The 23539-nt window shown below is 34.2% G+C and overlaps 2 protein-coding genes across 3 annotated transcripts; one reads left to right on the top strand and one right to left on the bottom strand.

Annotated features, from left to right (window-relative positions):
• Window positions 1-203: 203 nt before the first annotated feature.
• Window positions 204-1142, top strand: LOC120145723 (60S acidic ribosomal protein P2A-like). The gene is made up of 3 exons (XM_039159479.1): window positions 204-368; window positions 636-865; window positions 957-1142. The coding sequence occupies exons 1-3, from the start codon at window positions 281-283 to the stop codon at window positions 981-983; spliced, it is 345 nt and encodes a 114-aa protein (XP_039015410.1). The 5' UTR covers window positions 204-280; the 3' UTR covers window positions 984-1142.
• Window positions 1143-12164: 11022 nt separating this feature from the next.
• Window positions 12165-17767, bottom strand: LOC120145721 (peptidyl-prolyl cis-trans isomerase CYP71-like). Of its 2 annotated transcripts, none has more exons than XM_039159476.1 (13): window positions 17537-17767; window positions 17198-17283; window positions 16904-16992; window positions 15807-16076; window positions 15565-15686; window positions 15250-15325; window positions 15037-15144; window positions 14780-14956; window positions 14433-14650; window positions 13921-14053; window positions 12994-13217; window positions 12676-12829; window positions 12165-12481 (listed from the first exon to the last, which is right to left on the bottom strand). In XM_039159476.1, exons 1-13 carry the CDS (start codon window positions 17683-17685, stop codon window positions 12398-12400), a joined length of 1890 nt encoding a protein of 629 aa, XP_039015407.1. In that variant the 5' UTR covers window positions 17686-17767; the 3' UTR covers window positions 12165-12397. The 2 variants fall into 2 exon arrangements, with proteins under 2 accessions (XP_039015407.1, XP_039015408.1); XM_039159477.1 differs by having other exon boundaries at window positions 15807-16046; window positions 17537-17765.
• Window positions 17768-23539: the final 5772 nt, after the last annotated feature.

Raw genomic sequence — 23539 nt, 5'->3', positions numbered from 1 at the left:
CACTGAGTGATCAAAATGAAACTGCAGAAGTAATTAGGTGACTAAATATGTAGTTTACCCTTATGATTTTCATGGAATGGGTTTGAAGTTTTAGTCATTTGAGTTTTACTAGTATAATTAAACTAAATGACCCAAGCCCATTAACTCTTTTAGGACCTCTTTTCTTTTTTTCGTCTATAATGAGAACATGAAGGGTCACGATTGAAAGCAACCATCAAAAACCCTAGAAATTTTGATTCCCCGTCCAGTTCCACTTTCTGCTCTTGCTCGTGTAGTGAAAATGAAGGTCGTAGCCGCTTTCTTGCTTGCCGTTTTGGGAAGGAACACATCCCCTTCAGCTGAGGATTTGAAGGCTATTCTCGGATCAGGTCATTCCTCCCTCTCTTTGATTCGATGGTGTTTCACTTGTATGCTTTAGGGTTAATTTACCCATGATTGTTTATTCGTTACTTTTTATTCGATTTGATCCGATTTCATGGGAATCTGCTTATCAAAACCTTGTTGCTCTCCATTTTTTGGCAATTTAATTGCAAGGAATACATATAAGCTCATTCTGGGACGTTGAATAGATTCTTCGAGGATTCTTTTTTCAACCTTACGAGAATTATTTGTATTTTTATTTTAATTTGTTGCAGTTGGAGCTGAGGCTGACGATGACAAGATAGAGATGCTTCTGTCTGAAGTCAAAGGCAAAGATATTACCGAGCTGATTGCTACTGGAAGGGAGAAGCTGGCTTCAGTTCCTTCTGGTGGCGGTGGCGTTGCCGTTGCCGCTCCTACACCCGGCGGCAGTGGAGCCGGTGCTGAACCTGCTGCTGAGGCCAAGAAAGAGGAGAAAGTCGAGGAGAAGGAAGAGTCCGATGATGTATTCATTCGAATCACTCAATTCGACTTGTATCGATTCCCTTTGTTGTGGTGTGTTGTTTTGCTAACACGGTCTCATCCTTTTGATGCAGGATATGGGCTTCAGCCTCTTCGACTAAGCAAGTATTGCAGGTATCAAAGAATTGCTCTCATCATATGCAGTCAGTGCTTTATTCTAGTAGTTTATGTTTCTTGGTATGTAGTTAGGCATGGCTTTAGATCTTCTTGGGACTTATGTGATCTTGTTTGGAAAATAGAGAGAGATAAAGATGTTAGCATTGTAGCTATAATTATGGATTATTGATGCTTGTGGATGAGTTTGCTGAATGATTCTAGCTATATACATTATTAGGTCACTGAATGAATCTATGATTTGCTTATATAATGTTTTAGGCACGAATATCATATATTGCCTAGGCTTGAGATACATGCCTCATTTCTTCTATATTTGGGAATTGCTAAGCTATGGATTAAAGGCATAGTACAACTACAGATGCATGATTTTATGTTAGGAGGCGAACTTATAAAATTTTAAGAAAGAAAATATATTATCAATAGAAAATACAAAAAATATTAATTATATATTAATTTGATCTTTTGATGAGAGAAAAATCCTCGAGGCATGTTGGATATAGGCGTGCTGTGCACCAAGGTTGGCTGATTGTTATTAAGCAGTTGAGAAACGGTTTCAGCTGTTGTAGAGTTGTTATCACAACGGTTAAGTGGTTACAGCAGTTAATGCTGAGTGTGTGTAAGTTGTGTGACCTAAGTAGAGTGTATATAAAGCAAGCATTGTAAACGTTGGCAACTCCAGAAAACTATTCAATAAACATTCTGCAATTTTCAGTTTCTTGCAGCATTTCTACATGGTATCTTTCGCTGAAGATCCTGGCTTCTAAACTCCGGCTACGGTGATGGCCCTTGACAGCCCGAATATCTCCTCCACCACTAGAGGAGGCTCGCTGATGCGCTCTGTTATGTTCACTAACAAGAGAGTGAATGTTGTGTTGGATGAAATGAACTTCTTGCTGTGGAAACAACAAGTGTTACTCACAATTCGCAGTCATCGCTTGGAAAGATTGCTGACTGGTTCGATGCCAGCACCACCAGAAATGGTTGTTGATCAGAATGGCGAGGTTGTTGCAAATGAAGCCTTTGAGGACTTCATGGCTCAAGATAGTGCTCTTGCGTCTTGGCTACTCTCCACCATCAGTCCACAGCTACTACCGCAATTCGTTGGTGCCGAGACAGCAGCTACTGTATGGAATAAGGTGACTCAGTTCTTTGCTAACCGCTCTACCACAACAGTAATGAACTTGCTGTATAAATTGCAATCCCTCAAGAAAGGAGATGATAGCATGCGTAACTACTTTACCCGTGTCAAAGAAGTATGTGATGCGCTTGAATCGTGTGGGAGCCCTGTTTCCCCAGTCGAGCAGATCGTAAGTATTCTCAAAGGGCTGCCTGTGAATATCAGTCCTTCATGGCGGTCATAACCACCATGCGCGAGAAGCCCACGTTAGACTTTGTGAGCAGCATGTTGATTGATGCTGAAACTCAACTTGTTGGCTTTGAGTTTTCAGCAGATAGTCTTCCAATGAGTGCCAATGTAGCTCAGGCTGTGAATCGTGCTGCCTCTGACTCGAGATTCAATCAAGATTGAAATCGGAAATCATATGCTGGTGGTCGCTCAGGAGGTCGTGGTCGAGGTCGCCCTCGCGTACAGTGTCAGCTATGTGGTAAGGTTGGTCACTTGGTTCACCAGTGTTGGTACCGGTTCGATCGAGACTTTCTTGGTGATGGCAGTGACACACATCGGCGTAAAACCAGTTCTGGTGACATCAACTTTGTGGAAAACACACAATATGATGACTATGATGAAGGAAGAACTGCTGAACTCCCTCAAGCCAATGTTATCTCTTCTTCACGCAACCACTGGGTAGTGGATTCTGGTGCCACGCACCATATAACACCAGATGCTACCAATATTGCACAACCCTCTGATTATAGGGGATCAGGTAATATTTTTGTTGGCAATGGTGCATCCATTCCTGTAGAGTCTATTGGTAATACTTTAATATCCTCTCAATCTCAAACACTATTGCTATCTAACATTCTACATGTGCCTAAGATAACTAAAAACCTGTTTTCGGTGTCCAAGCTTGCTAGAGACAACCGTATCTTCTTTGAATTTCATGCCAATGATTGTTGTGTTCGAGATGAAGTTACTGGCAGTGTCCTTCTTCGAGGGAAGCAAAATGGTGGTCTTTATTCGTTTGAGATGGCTAGTGATAGGAGCCAGTTTGCAGGTCAGGCCAGTGCTAATGTTGTTGCGACTTCAGAAGCATATGACCTATGGCACAGACGCCTAGGGCACCCCTCTTTTCAGACCTTGAAATCTGTTTGTAATCAATTGCATGTAAACATCTCAAATAATGCCAATAAAACTTGCTCGGCTTGTTGTATTGGGAAAAGTCACAAACTACCTTTTGAACACTCGAAGACTGAGTATTCTGAATCGTTTCAACTTGTTTTTTCTGATCTATGGGGTCCTGCACCTATAACCTCGAATGGGTTCAGGTACTATGTTGCATTTGTAGATGCTTGCACTCGACACTCTTGGTTGTATCTACTCAAAGACAAGTCACAGCTCCTGACTGCATTTCAGATGTTTAAAAACATGGTTGCCACACAGTTCAATCTGCCTATTAAAGCCATTCAAAGCGACTGGGGTAGTGAGTATAGACCACTTAACAGTCTGCTGGCTAAAGAAGGAATCATTCATCGTGTGACTTATCCCCATACCTCTGAGCAGAACGGCGTTGTAGAGCGAAAACATCGACACCTGATCGAGCTGGCACTTGTGCTTTTAGCTCAAGCCACTTTGCCCTTGAAATTCTGGTCATATGCTGTTGTCACAGCTGTTTATCTTATTAATCGTCTTCCTACGCGTGTGTTACAAGGTGTTGCACCTTTTGAAAAACTATTTCATAGGCAGCCTGACTACAATTTCATGAAAGTATTTGGATGCAGGTGCTATCCCCACTTGCGTGCATTTCAATCGCAAAAACTCATGTTTCGATCCCAGGAGTGTGTCTTCCTAGGGTATAGCCCGCAGCACAAGGGATACCAATGTCTTGCAGCAGATGGACGAGTCTATATATCTCGTCATGTAAAATTTGATGAGTCAGTGTTTCCCTATGCATCCTTACAATGCACGCGTGGTCCAGCTCGAAAGCAGTCGCCCCCATTGGATATAGTGGTGCAGCCACAACATTTACGTATGCATATACCTAGAGATTATGCGTGTGTGCATGCTCCCCCATGGGTACATCAGTCTCTACTCACTCTCAGAACTCCTCTGTGCATGTTGTTTCGAATGTGCTGCCTACCGAGGATCAGTTCACTTTACCATCCCAAGTATCTGTGCCCACTCCCACAGGTTCTATCTCTAATGAGGGAGCGAGCCATGAATTTCAGGTGCCTGAACACACGGCAGCTGAGCCAACCATGCTGTTGCGATCGAACACAACAATTAATGCTCATCCGATGTGTACACGCAGTAAGGCTGGTGTCTTCAAACCTAAAACCTTCATCAGCAGCTATGATGAAGTAATTCCCACAACTGTGCACGAAGCATTTCAATCCGAAAAATGGACTGCGGCTATCCATAATGAACTCAATGCACTGCAACAAAATGGGACCTGGAATCTGGTTCAACTCCCATAAGGGAGGTCTGCTGTTGGTTGCAAGTGGCTGTTTAAAATCAAGAGGAACGCTGATGGTACTGTGCAGAGACACAAGGCACACCTGGTTGCTAAGGGGTACTCCCAGGTTCTAGGGCAAGACTTTCAGGAAACCTTCAGCCCTGTTGTTCGCTTCTCCACAATCAATATCATCTTGTCCTTGGCAGTATCAAGGAAATGGCCGTTTCGGTAAATTGATGTCAACAACGCATTCCTCAACGGTGGACTGGCTGAAGAGGTGTTTATGAAGCAACTGCCTGGCTTTGAGGTGTGTAATCCTGATGGCAAGCCTCTTGTGTGCAAGTTACAGAAGGCACTTTATGGTTTACGACAAGCACCACGCAACTGGAACGACAAGCTTCGCGCCAGCTTAATTGCACTTGGATTCCGAGAGTCCAAAGCTGACAATTCCTTGTTTGTCAACAATCAAGCAGGCTCTCGTACGTTCATCCTCGTTTACGTTGACGATATTATACTAACTGGTGAATCGGTTAGTTACATTCAACGTGTCATATGCGAACTCAACAAACAATTCTCACTCAAAGACCTTGGTGACCTTTCTTACTTTCTGGGTATTGAGGTTCAACGGTGTGGTGACTCTATTGTTTTAAGTCAAAGGAAGTTTGTGCTCGAGTTATTGGCGAGAGCACAGCTGACTCGAGCCAACCCCACCACCTCGCCTATGGTTGTCGCCAACAAACTGTCTAAGGATGAAGGCAATCCGCTGGCTGATGCTTATGAATTTCGAAGTATAGTTGGCTCCCTACTATACGTATGCCATACTCGCCCTGATGTTGCTCTAAGTGTGAGCAAGGTTGCGCAATATATGCAAGCCCCTCGTGAGTCACATTTTATGGCAGTTAAAAGGATTCTACGATACTTGGCGGGCACAGTGGAATACAGTTTAGTGTTTTCTCCTGCTGGGTCTGACTCTTCCATCACGGCATTTGCAGATGCGGATTGGGGAGGCAATGTGGATGACAGACAGTCAATGTCTCGCTCAACCATGGAGGCAGAGTATAAAAGCATTGCTGATGCGGCTGCAGAAGTCACCTGGGTGAATGTTGTGCTTGCTGATTTAGGTGAAGGCTCGGGTACGACACCAACGATCTGGTGTGATAACTCGGGTGCCATAGCGATGAGTGCTAACTCGGTTTATCATGCGCAATCAAAGCATGTCAATCTCGATGTACACTTTGTACGTGAAAAGGTGGTTGCCAAACAAATGCAAGTTCGTTACGTGCCAGCCTCTCATCAGGTTGCTGATGGGTTTACCAAACCTCTAGCCCGAGGTGCTTTTGAGTACTTTCGTGATCAAGTTATGGTCTGTTCGTTTGAAAAACAAAAGAAAAAATAGGGGGAATGTTGGATATAAGCGTGTTGTGCACCAAGGTTGGCTGATTGTTATTAAGCAGTTGAGAAACGGTTTCAGCTGTTGTAGAGTTGTTATCACAACAGTTAATGCTGAGTGTGTGTAAGATGTGTGACCTAAGTAGAGTGTATATAAAGCAAGCATTGTAAACGTTGACAACTCCATAAAACTATTCAATAAACATTCCGCAATTTTCAGCTTCTTGCAGCATTTCTACAAGGCATAGCACTGCATCATCAAATTGGGGAGGAAAGATAAATAAGACAAGGGTGGGTTGTTGTCTTGTTGAAACTGAGTTTTAGTTGTTTATGATTTTAAAAATTATATAAAATTATTATAATATTTAGGGTAAAGTACACAAATGATCATTAATGCTTGAGTAAGTTTTGTTTAACCACTGCAGTTTCAAAGTCAGTAACATTATTGATTTGTAAAAAACTGGTCACTCTATTGTAATCTCCGTTAAATTGATAATGTAATAATGTTAACAAAATTAGGGGTTGTTTGATAAAATAAAATGATTAAGCGTTGAATGATTCAATGGCCTGAATGATTCAAAAGTTCTGTATGAATTAGCTCTGAATGTGACATGTTGTTTGATAATGGTTCTATATGTACAATTTGAATTGTGAATATTTTCATTTTTACCTTTATAATGATTTATTATATTATAAGATATGATTGTTTAATAAGACAACATGTGAAAAAATAGGTATTATGGTAAAATAACTGGTGCTTAATGATTCAGAATGTACTTTAATGCTGAATCATTCAGCAGTGTGTTGCTGAATCATTCAGCACAGTCTTTATTTAGAGATGAGAATCAAACACGCTGAATGCTAAACGGTTCAACATTCAGCGTTTGGTTCCATTCAGTAGTAAACAAACAGTCCCTTAGTTAATATTTAGTTTTATCCTTAAATTGCTTTTAAAACGCCAAATAAGTTATTAAACAATGATTTTATATCTAATTTGACTATAAAAACCTTTTAATTTTCCTTTTTTTTCAATTATCTCATAATCTTCACTATGTCTGAATTGAAAATACTGTGTCTTCGGAGAGGCTGAATTATTGCTTATTCTTATTTTGTACGCAAAAAAGTATTGTCCCGCTGAAGGCCAGACTATGCCCCTCTATATACACACTCTTCCCTGAAAATATCCAAATATATTATCCCTAATAGCTTTTTTCTTTCTATTTCATCTTTAAATAAGCAATTGTCTCTTGTTAGTTGTCTTAACATATTAAAATGTGAAGGTGGTGGGGTGTTTGAAAAAAAATAGAAGTTAGAAATTTATTTATTCAGATAAATTAGATATAAAATCATTGTTTAAGGACTTATTTGATGTTTTGACAATAGTTTAAGGGTAAAATTAAATAATGATATTTTTATTAACATTTTCACGTCATCGGCTTAACAGAGATGATGATAGAGTGATCGTTTTGTTATTAATCGATAACATTGTTGACCAAATTTTTACTTTTGAAACTCTAGTAGTGAAAACAAAAATTTACTCAAATATTAATGATTATTTGTGTAATTTACCCTAATATTTATCATCGTTTAAACTAATACAGTGATTTGTATTCAGTTACTACTTACTATCATATGAAATCAAACTGGCTAAATGCACGTCTATAGGTATTAATGAATGGGTAAATTACACCATTCATCATTGAATTTTACACTCTTATTCATTGAACTTTCAATTTTTCTAATTTCTTTATTGAACTTTATAAATTGAATTTTTTTTATCACTCGACCGTTAACTTTCTAACGCCGACAGTGATGAGAACAAGAGCATCACTTACAATCTGTTGTGCCTCGTCGATTCCGACTAGATCAACCAACAGTCTCTGGTATTCTTCGACGAAGTATTGTAATTGGCGAATACAATATTTATCTGTCAATGCATCGTTTCAAGAAATATAGGCTAAATGGGTCTGATAGTATCACACTGCCATGGAAACAATGAGCATTTAAGGAAGTTCCATTTTAAAATTTGAGATTTAAATTTCGATATTTATAATGGAAGTTCCATTGTAAAGGAAATGTAGAGAAGTTGCAAATTGAATAAATGTAGAGAAGTGGCTGGTGGGACTAGGGATGTAAACGATGCGAGACGAGTTCGAGTATTGTTGAGCTCGACTCGATTCGAAAATTCTGAAATAAAGTTCGAATCGGTTCGAAAAATCACGAGATTAAAATTTTCAAGTTCGACTGGAACTCAAAACCACGAATTGACGAGGCACAACAGATTGTAAGTAATCATTGCTAATAAAATCTTAATATATTATATTTTCGAGTTATTCGTGAGATTTTCGAGTCGAGTATTAAGTGGCTCGTTTCGGCTCGTTAAGAATTCGAGTCGAGTATTTATCGAGCTTTGATCGAGTCGATTTCGAATAACTCACGATTTATCTCGTCTCATTTTCAGTCCTAGATGGGACAACGGCTAGAAGTGCCGATGCCGTAGGGAAGTGAATCAACTGGAGCAATGATTGCCAAGTAATTGTTATTGCCATTATCAACCAGAGAATCACCAAATAAGAAAAAGGCCCCGAGGCAACTTCAAGTTGAATCATGGTTGAAGTTATCATCGAAAGGCCAAAAGCCATCAATGAAACCAGAACCACTTGATCATTGGTCCCCAACGAAGGTGGCCAATAGTTTTCAAAATAGCTACCGGCGTGATGACCGGAATTTGGGTTCAAATGACATTGGTGAGAGAAATGGAGAGAGATGGGGAGAAGGAATAAAGAAGGAAAGAGTAAAGATAAAGAAAATAAAAAAAATATTTTTTATTTAGATCAAAGTAAGTCATTTTGGTCTAAATTTAATTTTATATAAGATCCAAAACTACGTCGTTTTGGCATTGATTGCCACATCATCACACCGTTAGCAAGTTAACGGTCGAATGATCAAAAAAATCAATATATAAAGTTCAGTGAATAAATTAAAAAAAATAAAAGTTCAATGAGTTAAATAGGATAAAGTAAAGTTTAGTGATAAATGTTGTAGTTTACCGTTAATGAATTTATTATAATATATTATATATGTATTATATTTTATGTAATTATGTTAAAAATAAAATCACCTGAAACATTATTCAATTATAAAGATTATTTAAAATAATTTATTTAATTATTTTAGTTATAATTATTGGTATCTGGTCTATTGATCGACAATATTCAATAAAGATTATTTAAAGTAGTTATTCAGTGATGATGTTTTGTGTTACACAAGACGATGCCCATTAACTATAAAAAAACACATTTTTTGTATCTTCTAGTGTAGTTTTTTTTAAGGATAAACAAAATTTGATTTGGTTTGAAAAATTATTTTTTAAAAATTTTCAGTTATTCGAGTCAATTCGAAGTATCAGTTCAATTTTCAAGTTGAAGTTGAAATTTGAAATTTTTGAGTTACTCGAAAAATCAAAATTTGATTGTATTTTAATAGTTTTACTATTTCGTCCATACTTTCATTATTCCTTCAATTCATCCATTATTTTAAGTCTATTTTTAACCAAATTTAAATCGTGTGCTCCTAAACTATCGTAGAATACATGTCTACTTTCAATTCTTTTTCTCAATAGAAATTTTTTCTTTTTTTTCAATTTAATCCCTTAATTTTTCATAATTTTCTTATTTCTTTAGCTCATCCTTTATTTTAAATCTGTCATTTACTAAATTTGAAACACATATTCATGTTTTACTATAGAATACCTATGTAAGTTCAATTAGGAGTGTTCAAACGGTTAAATCGATCACCGATCGAATCAAATCACTATTAATCGAATTAACCGAACTTTTTTCTTTAACCATTAACCGAACCAATTTTTTTTTAAATATTAATTTAATTTAATCATAATAGAAATATTTTTTTATTTGTGTTAAAATTTAATTAGGTATTGATAATTTAATAAATTTAGTGTGGTTAAAAAATAACGGATTTTAATTCTTAATGGGTTTAAGCTTAAAATACGGATTTAGTATATACAAAATATTTAATATTTAATAATTTAGGTTAATTCGGTTAATTAATCAATTTCAAACCAAATTAACCGTTAATCGAATTCTAAAAAAAATATTAATCATTCTCTGACCGGATTAATTCGATGACCGACCGAATTAATCGAACTAATTCAGTTATATTGGTTAATTCGATTAAAACCTAATAGTGAACGCCATAACTTCAATTCCTTTTTTTAATAAAAATATACTCTATTTAGACCCTTAACATTGCATTGTACTCAATTTAGTCTTTTGATTGCAATTGTTTGCAAATTCTTTCTTCCCAACAATTCTTTGATTCTTTTATATTCTTATCAATATTTTACCTTCAAAATAAAGAAAAATATAATATTATAAATATATTTAATAATTTTAGATTTTATTTTATATATTAAATAACACTATAATGTGAAAAATATGAAACATCTATATATCTTATATGGTTAGAAAAGTTAAAAAAATTAAAATGACCTTACCATAATACTACAAATAATTATAATAAAATTTGCATAGATACTCGAATAATTCAATTCAAATTTATTAAATTCAACTTGACTCGAAAAAAAATTCAAGTTAAATTTGAATTATAGAATGCAACTCGCCAACTCAAATAACTCAAAAAAAATTTTACTCAACTCGACTCAATCGAATACTCACCCCTACTTTTAAGTAGTCTAAGGTAAATACCATGGTTATTAAAACCGGATCGGACCGGCCGGTTGAACCGGGAACCAGTTGCCTGCCCTATCCGGTCACCTTCCAAAACCAGTTTTGCAATGAACCGACTGGGAATCGGCAAAACCGGTGTGAACCACCGGTTCTGTTTTTTTAAAAAAAAAATTAAATCAAACGACGTCGTTTATTATGATTTTTTAGAGGTGTTCAAAATTCGGTTTTAAGTTTAACCGAATTAACCGACCGAACCGAATTAGTTCGGTCGATGAATGATTAAGAATTTTTTTGGAATTCGGTTAACGAAATTAACCGAATTAAACGAATTAACCCTTAAATATTTTTTCACCCCCATTATATGATGCCCCCCACTTCCTTTATGTGCTCCTCGATTATCAATTCTTTTCTGTCTTGATTTGTGTAAGGCATGGGCACGAGATGGGCAGGTGGAGCATAGGCAAAAGCGTATGGTGGAACATGAGTGAGACAGCAGCATGAGACTACGCTTTTAAGGGTTGGGAAGCATTATATTAGTCTTTTGTTTCTTTATCGTTTGCTTTGCAACTCTATTTGTTACATTTTGTAAAAATATATAGCCTTTTAAGTTATATAATTATATTTATTATTTAATATGTTTTACCTTAAATATTATTTTGAAGTTGATTTTAATAATTTTATTTCATTTGATTTTATAGTATTTAACTTATATATGTTATGACTTGTTATATTTTTATACCTTTTAATATTATAAACTTAAAAAAAAGTGTTTATATATATATATATATATATATATATATATATATAATATTGCTTTGAATCTTATGTAAAAATTTTAAAAAAATATATTATTTTATATAAACCGATTCAACCCGATTAAACCACGATTGAACCAATGAACCAATACCTTCACCGGCTTAAAATCCTATCCGATTTAAAAAACATTGGTAAAATACAAAATAATACATATTTAAAAGATTTTCAAACATTTAACAATAAATATTCATACATTCTTGTAAACATGATGCTTAATAATTCATTAATCACTGAAATTATTTGATTTATACTACTACCACAATTAAATAAACAATATAAAATTAAATATTTATTATGGAAAATATAATTTTTACGCAATTACGATAAATCATTATGCTTAATTACATAAATTATGGCATTTTCACCCTAAGAGAACCACAAATATAATGGCAAAAAAATAATAAATTATATATTAAACTAGACGCTAATTTTTTTTTAAATAAAATCATTTGAAAATAACTATATATGCAAATTATATTTTTAAATTTTAAAACAAAAAGGCTCTAAAAAAAATTGCAAAAATCGAGTCAACTAAATACAAGAATGACAAATTTATCACTGAAAAAAAAACCTTAAATTTTAAACATGACATGTATAATCTCACTACGGAATTTTTTTTTCTAAATTAAAAACCCTATACACATGTCAAATATTACCCCATGATAGGTATAGATATTCATCAAAAGACAACCAAGTTCATGCAATTCAAGAGGGCAAGAAATATGTTGAAATATAAATCCTACATTAGAAAAAGTCCATATTAGGAAGGTCAGCCTATGACTGCATGATGAGGGCGAATTTTTTCTGATTCCAACAGAACAAATATAGAAGATGATCACCGGCAACCGAAGTTCTAACATGGATGTCACAGGTCAAACAATATCTCGAATGACTCACCGCAGAAATAAACTATTACGACTTCGGCACGGTCACATTTAAGATTTTTACATCTTGGTATGGCTTGTCGGCTTTGTCCGTCTTCACTTTTTCAATACCCTGCCAACAGTGTTTCAAGAACAGAGCCTATTAATCCAAAGCCTCCAATATTTCATATATTTTTAATCGCTCGAAAAGCAGAGCGACGAACATGCTGTGTCCTCTCATACGTGTACACGTGTTCACAGAAAAGAAAGAAATGAACTTTAATAAGCACAATAGCTAGATAATACTGATTGCAGAGATATAAATACCTGTACTACATCCATTCCCTTAACAACTCTGCCAAATACTGTATGCTTATTGTCCAGCCATGGGGTAGCCACTGTGGTTATAAAGAACTGTGAGCCATTTGTATTTTGGCCAGCATTAGCCATCGACACTGTGAACGGCCTGTCATGTCGTAAACTGCAAGCATAGAAATGTTTCATGCAGCGGTCAGTATGTCGAAATGTTTAATCCACGTGGTCCTCTGATTAATGTACCAAATTCATACTTGAAAATTCTAGAAGATTACAAGTGCCAGGTGGAAAATTTCTACTGCTAATCCGTAAAAAAACTAAAATGGTTACCTTTTATGAAACTCGTCCTCGAATTCCCTTCCCCAAATAGACTGCCCACCAGTGCCATCTCCTAATGGATCTCCTGTTTGTATCATGAACCCTTTGATGACACGGTGAAAGATTAGATTATCGTAATAGCCATTCCGACAGTGTGTAGTAAAGTTCTCCACAGTTTTTGGACATTCTTCTGGGTACAGTCTCATGTGAACATCACCCATCGTGGTGTGCAGTATCTGGATGAATGGAGCACTAATCAGAAAATAATCCAAGGCATGCACATAAAGTGAAGAGAATGAACTAAACTATGTCAGAGGATAAACTTGAAAGAACCCTCTACTGCAAAAAAAGGGGGGGAGGTAAGAGGATGATATGGTAAAACTAGCACCGGTTTTGGCAGAACTATTTCCAAACTTTAATTCAGGTATTTTGCGCACCATTGCAATAAAAGATTTCACAGTAATTAACCGTTCCCCAAATGCCGATAACGTTTTTAACTTCTAAACAAACTAACCATTTATGTCAAATGTAGACAAAAGATTTTGAATCAGAACAAAGATTTTTTTCTACTTAACCACTCTGAACAGGCTAATAACCTTTGAACTTCTAGAAGACAAATTAATTGACTATTTCCGGAAAACAAAAAGGAGGAAGAGAAAGAGAGGGAGGTTATAAACGAGATCCTTTGGAATTCTGTCCCAATTGCTATCTTATAGAAGTGTCAAACTAAATCATTCTGAATAACTAAACTAAAAATAAAATTGGGTATGCTATATCATGTCACTGCTTTTACGTTCTCAAAGCCTCTAATAAAGCTCTCCTCATTTTTATACACTTTCTTTACTAAACATTCTTATGATAATTATTGAGAACGGAACCAAGGAGGGCACAACAATTTCTATTTTCCTTTTCCACGCACATTATGGAAAAAATGCTCACCACATTGTCAGGAAGAGAAGTTGTAACTGCTTTTCCAATATCAGATACAGCCAAAAGCTCATCAGCAGGTGGCTTTTCATTAAAGACATCCCTTCCTTTTGTGGCGTCTTCAGGTTCTTCTGGTTCTCTTCGACTGTAAAAATCATTATAAACCATCAGCACAATCATATGTATCCCAAAGATCAAAAACAATATTAACTACAAACTCTGAACAGGAACCTCAATAGTTACGATGAAATTTAATTTAAATACAGCCACTGCAAGGCACTTAAGCCAGACATCTGACAATGTTGTCAATATAGATGACAATGAACTATCACACTTGATTATGTTATTCATACAAATTTACATACTGCTATGAGCCTATGACATAATAACCCACCATCCATTAAGACTTTAATACATGAGTATCTCAATGGTGATTCAACCATGTAGCATGAAGCATTACTCAAGAATTCTAAATCCAAAAATGCTGTTACCAGCTAGTAGAAGCCCTGCTAAGATTTGTATACCTGAATAAATAGATCCTATGCTTCTTGAAAGCACAACACAAGAGGGTAGGATCCGTTAATGGCTCTTTACTTTCATTGACATTTGCTGCCGCAGCAGGAATTTTCCTCACTTTCTTGCTGCTTTGATCACCTTGATATAATGCAATTCTCAAGAATCTGTCATTGCTCTCCACCTTTCCAAGTATTCGAGCAACTTTATTGGTGTGCAAATTTACCATCTATCAAGATGATATATAAACAAGTATTAGGGAATTATTAGAGCATAAAATTTGTACTTATTGCTTAATCTAAAATAGTCCAGCTTGTTATTTGCTGTAAAATCCATTAAGAAGAAAATAACTTCTTACTTTTATCCCCAGAAGAGTAGCATATATGAGGAAATTAGAGCTCTCGTCAAAAACTGCATTTGGTTGTGGTGCAGTTTCAGTATTTTCAATTTCCTTTTCAACAGCCATTCTTCTGCCAAAGTCTATAGCTTCCAGCCGATACATGGGAGCATCACTTCTCTGAAGATCTTGGGCCACCTAATCAAAAGGGTTCTAAGATCAGTGATAATTCCAGAAAAAAGGGTTAATATAAATATCTATCATTAACTAATTTCTACCTCAAGTGATTCATCATAAACTCGCCTTAATTTTCCATTTCTAAACCAAAAGACACGTATTCTGCGATCAGGCGATGTAATAGCAAATTGCTTACCGTCTGGGCTGACCTGAATAGCAATAAAATGCAGCAAAGAAAGAATAAAAAATTACAAAAAACTTTCAAAAGGATTTTAGCCATGAATTTCCAATAAAACCCAACTTGAATATTGTACCTCAATTGAAGAAATAGCTGTCTTGCATTTTGCAATTTCAAAGAGATTAGTATCACTTTTCAATCTAAAATTGACCCTGCATGCAACATAAATACCAATTATGAAATAGGGAACCATGTGCATCTACAAGTGAAATGCTCAACATGTCAACACCATAATCAGAGTACAGTATTGGCATGTAATAACCGAAAGAAAGTTTCTAGAGTAATCTGTAATCCAAACAATAAACAATTCATATCTAACTAGAAGTAATCTGTAAATCCGTATAATTGAAGTACAATGTTAATGATTGCATATGTGAACATCAGGACATACTCGCTTTCTGGGAACTGAAGTGTGGCAGGGTTCCAGTACTCGATAAGTCCCTTCTCGTCACCAGATATTACAATGTCAAATGCAGAGTTGTACCTGATTACTTTCACTGGGCCCAGGTGTATCTGGAAAATATGATTCCAAGTAGGGAAAGCAAAACAGAAATTGGTGAACTTGAAAACAAACATGAAAGCAGAAAAGTTTTAAAAATTCAAAATCATGCTCTTTTAACATTGTATGGATACCTCTCTTGAGATAATGGGTTCATTTGAACCATCTCGTGCATCATATATATGGACCATTGATGAATCTCTATCACTAATGGCAAGCTTAGCTTTAACATCACCTTGCTTGTAGACCCATTCGACAGCACTAGGAACATAAGGTAAGCGAATCATGACCATCATGTCATAGTTGACCACATCATATACCTTCACAGAACGGTCACTGGAAATTGTACAGCAAAGTAAACCATCTGCACTAACCTGCATAGATGAAGAAGTCATGGTTGATGACTGCACCAACAACAAGATCATAGAAAATAGAATGAAGAATGATAAACACTCGAGAAAGACAAAGGGTGGCGAGGATTCAAATCATTCAAAACAACAAAATGCAGAAACATCCATAGAGTTCAACCATTCACTTCAGAGAGACGTATCTTTTACATCAAACCCATGCATAGGAACTATGGAGAGAGAAAGAAAGAGAGAAGTGAAAAAATCTAAACCATACCGATTAACAGCCTTGAACTGCACCCTTGTATTTTATAGAAACGTCAGTTTTCATATTACAATAGCATAATGCTTAAAAATCTTAATTACGACATTGTTGGTACTTGGTAATAAACAGCTCCTGAAGCAAATGAATGATTAAAACATTAAAATGATATAGCAGTCCTTATAGTTCTCTACATCTGTAAAAAGCAATCATGGAATGAACATAAAAATCAGCACATCCAAGAGACTAAAAGTCACAGTATGGAAAAAGATAACAAATAGACTATGCAAAACTTAGGTGGACTAGTAATCTAAAGCAAGATGGTCCTCGGTCACAAAATAAGAATGCACTATCAATTAGAAACGTATGACATTTAGCACTATCAATTAGAAACGTATGACATTTAGCACTATCAATTAGAAACCTATGACATTTAATCTGACAGGAGATCAGAGATCAGATGAGAAATTCACAATGGCTGATATTGATGATCACAATGTGTACAATAAGCTACAGCCTACATGCATAATATCATCAGTTAAAGCAAGGATCAATCAAGAGAAAAAGAACATTTAACTTTAAACATAGCATTCATAAAGTCAAACTAGGAGAGAAAGCTCACCGCTAGACCTTCAATGGGACCTAAGTGGGATCTAAAATGCTTTGCAAACTCGATCCCAACAGCCTTTTTCTTCCAAAATTTCAAATGTCCTAGTATAAAAATAAAACAAAGAATAATCAGCAAGCTATTTATAAGATAGTACCCAAATTCATTCACAGGGAAATCAAGAAGCGTCTAATAAAACTAAAAAAAAACAAATGATAAATCAAGAAGCATCTATGTTCACTTAAAAGAAGACAAAAACTAATGGGTCTTTCAGATATTGTTTATGAATATTGACATCATAAAGCTTACCATCAACACTTCCGGTAATGAAAAAATCCGCAGCCGATACAGCAACATGAGTAACCACATCTCGATGCATATAGCTTTTCTCGTACCTAGAAAAAAAGTTCACAACTTAAAAGTGAAAACTTTTCTTATAGTACAAAGAAAATAAGGTTTATTTCGTCGTTTCCTTATGCTAGTCGTTTCTTCTTCTTTTTCACTTAAAAAAAAAAGCTTAAATTTCGAATTCAAAACCCTAAACCCCAAATGCAAAGAAGACAGTTTTATTAAACCCTAAAGAATCCAGGAGAAATGACAAGAACGAACCAATAGATAGAAAAAATACTCAAAAAAAATTGAAGTTACATGTTAGCCGAAGGAAGGGCATCGAGATATGCTTGTTCGAAAAGGAGCGGGCGCTTGGGACGGGATCGAGGGGCAGGCCCAGGTCCGACTATCGGCTCATCCTCCGCGATTGTACTCAAATTTCCGTTTTCATTTTGCGGTTCTTCCATCTGCGCTGCTCTTTTTTTCCCCTTCACTGTTTTCCTTTTAGAATCTCTTCTAGATGAATAAAAGATAGCGGAATTTGGAGACGACGAACTGAGGGGAAAATGCAGTTCAATGGGCTCAATATATTCCAAAATTTTACCCAATGGGTTCAGCGTTAAGACTATCACTATTAATTTTTTATTAGCGAATAACTAAAATAAAAATAAAACTAACGTTAGTAATGTTTTTTTTAAAAAAAGTTAAGTAGTCAAAATGAAATAAAAGTGATAGTTAAGGTAATAAAAGTATAGTTTACCCTATTTTATATTTGATTTTAGTTTAAAGTTAATTGATAAAATCAAAGTTTAATTAAAAAAATACGTATTATTCAAATTCATACAAAAAAAACACAACTCGAATCCCATCAATACAAAATATAATTTAATTAAAAAATAAAGATAACGATAATAAAATAAAAATAGAATTATAAAAAACAATAATTAAACCTAATCCCTGTAGTTTTTATCTATTTTGTATTCTAATTTTGAAAATTAATATATATCCAAATAATAATGATATGAATATGTATTAAATATTATATAACATATATGACAATATAAATAAAGTAATAAAGAAATAGTAAAAAGGACTTAAATGAACTTTAGTAAAACATTAAAAAAATCAACTAAATTCTGTATGAACCATGCAACCTCGATAGTCAAGGAATTTGTTGTTGTTTCTTATGGTTCGAGTTCGAGCATCACATATGTTAGGAGTATGAGTGTTCATTGTCAAATATTTAAAAGTTGTCATTGAATAGATATTACATTGTATTCATCCGAATTTAGAGATGACAACAGATCAGATTTTTTGGTTAACCCGACCTAACCCGAAATATATATATATATATCATCTACTATAACTTGATTCGACCCAAAAAATATATATGTATTCCACCCGATCCAATCCGACCCAAAGAGCATATTTCCTTCGCTCGAACCCGATTTGACTCAAACTTTTTAAAAATTTTAGACTAATGACATTGTGCTTAACTTGTCGACCAGCCTGAACAAATCTAAGAACCGTCTCATATGAAAATTTGGCTTCACAACACTATTCCGTAAAGTATGGTTATGTCATTGTGCTTAATACGTTTTTCTAATAGTCTAAATTAAGGCTCATTTGGCGTTTTTTTTTAAACATAATTTTAATTAAAAGATTCGTTTATCGTAAAATCAATGTCAAACGAGTAAAAAATGAAAAAAAAATTATTGTAAAAACGGTGGGTTTAAGTCAATTGCAAAAGTTAGGATTTGTAGCTTTTTCATTTTCAATTTTGCATTTAGGAACAAATTATAATCTTACCCTTATTAATGTACGAGCTCCGCTCATTTATGTATTTATATTTTATTTTAATAATTTAATATTAACATCCTTAAAAATAATTTATTACTTAAAAATTTATTTTAATTATTTAAAAGTAAATAAAATTCATGGTTTATATATTGAAATATTAATAATGTGTTATTATAAAATATATTTTTATTATAGTTTTAAGTGATATATTTTATATATCATAATATTAATAAGTGTAAATATAATTTAAATTATATATTTTTAATTCACAACATAATGTCTATAATGAATATTTTATCTTTTTAAACTCACTTTTTAACGTTAATTTCAAACAGTTAAATTTCAAATTGTACTTCTAAACAATAATTTAAAAGTTTTTCTATCGTACTTTTAAAAGTCACTTTTCAAAAGCAATATCAAACAGACCATAGTTTGTTCAGAATCTTTCTTAATCATTAATAATATATATATGTTGAAAACATTTTGATGTTTCGATATAACAAACTAAGTATAAATGAATTTTAAGATTTTACAAAGATTTTTATAAATATATTCGATTCCATTAATCGGATATCAAATTATTACTCCAAGTCTTTCAAGATCAATTTCAAACCTTACTAAATGTGTAAAATTGTGTTTTATACTTAAACTATTTTTAAAACAGTTTTCACAAAGTATTTTGAACCAAAATCAAGCCTAAAATCAATTTTTCAAAGTGATGCACCGATGCACCAATCCATGCATTGATGCACCATGGAATAAATTGAACATCGAATACATTTAATGCATCGATGCACATATCGTGCATCGATACACTCAGGGTTTTATGAAAACATCGAATGCATTTGATGCATCGATGCACAAGCCATGCATCGATGCACGCAGGCTATTTTGAAACATCGAATGCTCTTCATGCATCGATGCACTCTTAGTGCACCGATGCACTAAGGGTCCAACGGTCAAAATATTTGAATTTTACACTTGATGCACCGATGCACCTAGGGTATGCATCGATGCACTGATGCTCCCAACTGATTTTATTAATTGTTTTCACACTTAAACGGCTCTATTGACTCCACTAATCATCCCCAACGTTCAAAATCATTTGAAGGAGTATTTAAACAAGCTTAAAAGCCATTGATCAATAAGAGAAAACAACAAGAAACAACAAGCAACTAGAATCAAGAGAGAATCAAAGAGAAAGCATCAAACTCATTGTTTGAGCAATTAAAGCCTATTTTTTATTCAATATTCATTTTGCTTTCAAGAACACTACTTGTACTCAATTGTGTTCATTTTTTAGTGTTCTTTTCTTTGTTCTAGAATTGTGCAAACAATCTACCTTGTGAGGTTTTCCTTGTAAGTTTGTAAATTTGTAATCTTCTCTTTGAGAAAGAGTGTTCTCAAGAATTGGGGTATATTCTTGATGGAGTTGTAAGGTTATCTTTTTGGCCTCAAAAGAAAGAACAAATTAGTGAATTTGTTGGAAAATCCTTAGTGTGGATAGCTAAGGTAGTGGACGTAGACTTTGGTTGAGAAAGTCGAACCACTCCAAATCGTTGTGCAACTTCTTTCAATTTTCTTCAAAAGCTTCCACCAAATTTTTAATTGCCAAATCACCCCCTCTTGGACGATTCAGTCGATCGATTAACTCAACAATTGGTATCAGAGCCTCATTTTGATTAACCACCTCTTGAGTCGATTCGGGAAGAGTTAAATCGATAAAGATTATGTCCACTTCCGGTTCATTCTCCATGGAAGAATCCATACCAATTGACGTGCCTCCACACTTCAATGGAATAAATTATCGTCGTTGAAAGAGGTTCATGATGATATTTATCCAAGCACATGATATGGAAGCTTGGATGATAATCGAGAAAGGTTATTCCTTTCCTACGAAGAAGGCAAATAAGTGGAGTAATCAAGAATGGAAGAATGCTCAACAAAATACAAAGGCTATACACATGATATGTATGTTGAAAGATATTGTATGATGAACATAGTAATTTTTGGTAATGTTTTATTAACTCTAGTTCATCATATTAATTTTTGGTCAAAATTGTTTTTAAAATGTAATTGATATCTATTTAACAATTGATATCGATTTTTCAAGAAATTTGGTTTTACAAATTTTTGACCTTAAAATTTTTAATGATTTTGCATAGAATTCAATTTTTAATGATATCAATTTTTAATGCATAACATCTTCAAGAACTTTATGCATATGCACCTAATTTCGATAATCGTTATTGCATAACATTTTATATGTGAATAGATTAAAGCATAATCCGATTAGATGAATTTGACAAAAGATAGAATGTCTTATTTTTTTTAAATTAAGTGTTTGTAAAATTGATTGACATTGCATCTATTTTGATTATGCTTGTTGGTCATAGAATATGAAACATTTACATGGTGCATTTAGACTCTATTGATATGACTAATTTATGTCTAGTTGCTAAGGATGAGCATGATAGTTGGTTATGGCATAAGAGACTAGAACATGCTAGTATGAGTGTTTTGCAATGGTTAATTCAAGGAAATTTAGTTCGAGGGTTGCCTAAGCTTAAATTTGATAATGATAAAATCTTTGATGCTTGTGCTAAAGGAAAACAAAAGCGAATTTCTTTTAAATCCATTAATGATGTATCCACTAGTAGAGTATTACAATTGATCCACTTAGATCTTTTTGGGCCATCTAGAACTACTAGCTTGGGTGGAAAAAATATGCATTTGTTTTGGTAATTGATTATTCTAGATATACTTGGGTTCTATTCTTAAGTACTAAAGATGAAGCATTAGAAAAATTCATCACTTTTTCAAAAGTAATCCAAAATGAAAAAGGTTAATCTATAACTAGTGTTAGGAGTGATCATGTAAATGAATTTGAAAATCTTGGATTTACTGATTTTTGTAATTCAAATGGTGTTAGCCATAATTTTCAGCACCTAGAACCCCTCAACAAAATAGAGTTGTTGAGAGGAAAAATCGAACTTTAGAAGAAATGACTAGAATCATGCTTTGTGAAAACAATTTGCCAAAAATATTTTGGGCGGAAGACACAAATACCGCTTGTTATGTTATTAATCGAGTAATGATTAGGCCTATTTTGAAGAAAACTCCATATGAACTTTTTAAAAAAAACTAGCATTAGCTATTTTTATCATTTTGGATGTAAATGTTTTGTTTTAAACAACGATAAAGATAATCTTGGCAAATATGATGCTAAAAGTGATGAAGTAATTTTTCTAGTTTATTTCTTAAATTCTAAAGCTTATCGAGTATTTAATAAAAGAACTTTAGTTGTAGAATAGTCTATACATATTGTTTTCGATGATAATCCCCTTCCGAGGAAGGATTATTGTTTGAATGATGATGTAGGTATTATAAATATAAATGACGTTAGACATGACGTTGGAGAACCATCATCAAAGGAAAAAACGAAGGATGAGGAAACTCATGATCCTTTCAAGAATCCAACATTGAAGAAAGGGAAGTATCCTAACCAAGAGAGTACAACTATGTCAAGGATGGTGAGATTATATGTGATCCATCAAAAGGGGTAACAACTCGATCTTCTCTTAAAAATATTTGTAATTATGTTGCATTTATCTCATGCATAGAGCCTAAGAATATTAAAGAAGCATTAAATGATGAACATTGGATTATGGCTATGCAAGAAGAGTTAAATCAATTTGAGAGAAGTAAAGTATGGACATTAGTTGAAAGGCATAGTAATAAATCTACTGTAGGTACTAGATGAGTATTTAGGAATAAGCTTGATGAGAGTGGTAATATAGTGAGAAACAATGCTAGACTTGTTGCTCAAGGGTATACTCAAGAAAAATGCATAGACTATGATGAAACATATGCTCCCGTAGCTAGGATGGAAGCAATTAGAATGTTATTAGCATTTGCATGTTTTCATGAATTTAAATTATATCAAATGGATGTTAAAAGTGCATTTTTAAATGGTTTTATAAAGGAAGAAATGTATGTGGAACAACCTCCTGGTTTGAAGATTTAAAATTTCCAAATCATGTTCTTAAATTGACAAAAGTGCTTTATGGCTTAAAATAAGCTCCTAGAGCTTGGTATGGAAGATTGTCAAACTTTTTAATTGAAAAAGGTTTTTCCAAAGGGAAGGTTGACACAACATTGTTTTTAAAGCATAAAGGTAAAGATTTATTAGTAGTTCAAATTTATGTTGATGATATAATATTTGGTTCTACTAATGATGTTCTTTGTCAAGAATTTTCTAAGCTAATGCAAAGTGAATTCGAGATGAGCATGATCGGGAAGCTCTCATTTTTCTTGGGACTCCAAATCAAGCAAAGAAAAGATGGCATCTTCATCAATCAAGCTAAATACATCAAATATATGCTCAAGAAGTTTGGACTGGAAAATAGGAAACCTCTTGACACTCCAATGAGCTCATCAACAAAGCTTGACATAAATGAATGAGGTAAATATGTGGATGTTAAATTATATAGGTCAATGATTGGCTCTTTGTTATATCTA

This window comes from Hibiscus syriacus, unplaced genomic scaffold, assembly GCF_006381635.1.
Source record: "Hibiscus syriacus cultivar Baekdansim isolate YM2019G1 unplaced genomic scaffold, ASM638163v2 tig00110893_pilon, whole genome shotgun sequence".
Classification (NCBI taxonomy): domain Eukaryota; kingdom Viridiplantae; phylum Streptophyta; class Magnoliopsida; order Malvales; family Malvaceae; genus Hibiscus; species Hibiscus syriacus.
The sequence above is the reverse complement of the archived record's forward strand: the minus strand, read 5'-3'. Positions and strand labels throughout refer to the sequence as shown.

What these genes read in the sequence shown, in the direction of transcription:
- LOC120145723 (XM_039159479.1), top strand. Translation starts at nt 281, where the DNA reads ATGAAGGTCGTAGCCGCTTTCTTGCTTGCCGTTTTGGGAAGGAACACA. An exon ending in GAAGGCTATTCTCGGATCAG is followed by an intron (nt 369 to 635) that starts GTCATTCCTCCC and finishes AATTTGTTGCAG; the next exon opens with TTGGAGCTGAGGCTGACGAT. An exon ending in AGAAGGAAGAGTCCGATGAT is followed by an intron (nt 866 to 956) that starts GTATTCATTCGA and finishes CTTTTGATGCAG; the next exon opens with GATATGGGCTTCAGCCTCTT.
- LOC120145721 (XM_039159476.1), bottom strand. Translation starts at nt 17,685, where the DNA reads ATGGAAGAACCGCAAAATGAAAACGGAAATTTGAGTACAATCGCGGAG. An exon ending in TTTATGATGAATCACTTGAG is followed by an intron (nt 14,957 to 15,036) that starts GTAGAAATTAGT and finishes CCTTTTGATTAG; the next exon opens with GTGGCCCAAGATCTTCAGAG. An exon ending in CTACTCTTCTGGGGATAAAA is followed by an intron (nt 14,651 to 14,779) that starts GTAAGAAGTTAT and finishes TCATCTTGATAG; the next exon opens with ATGGTAAATTTGCACACCAA.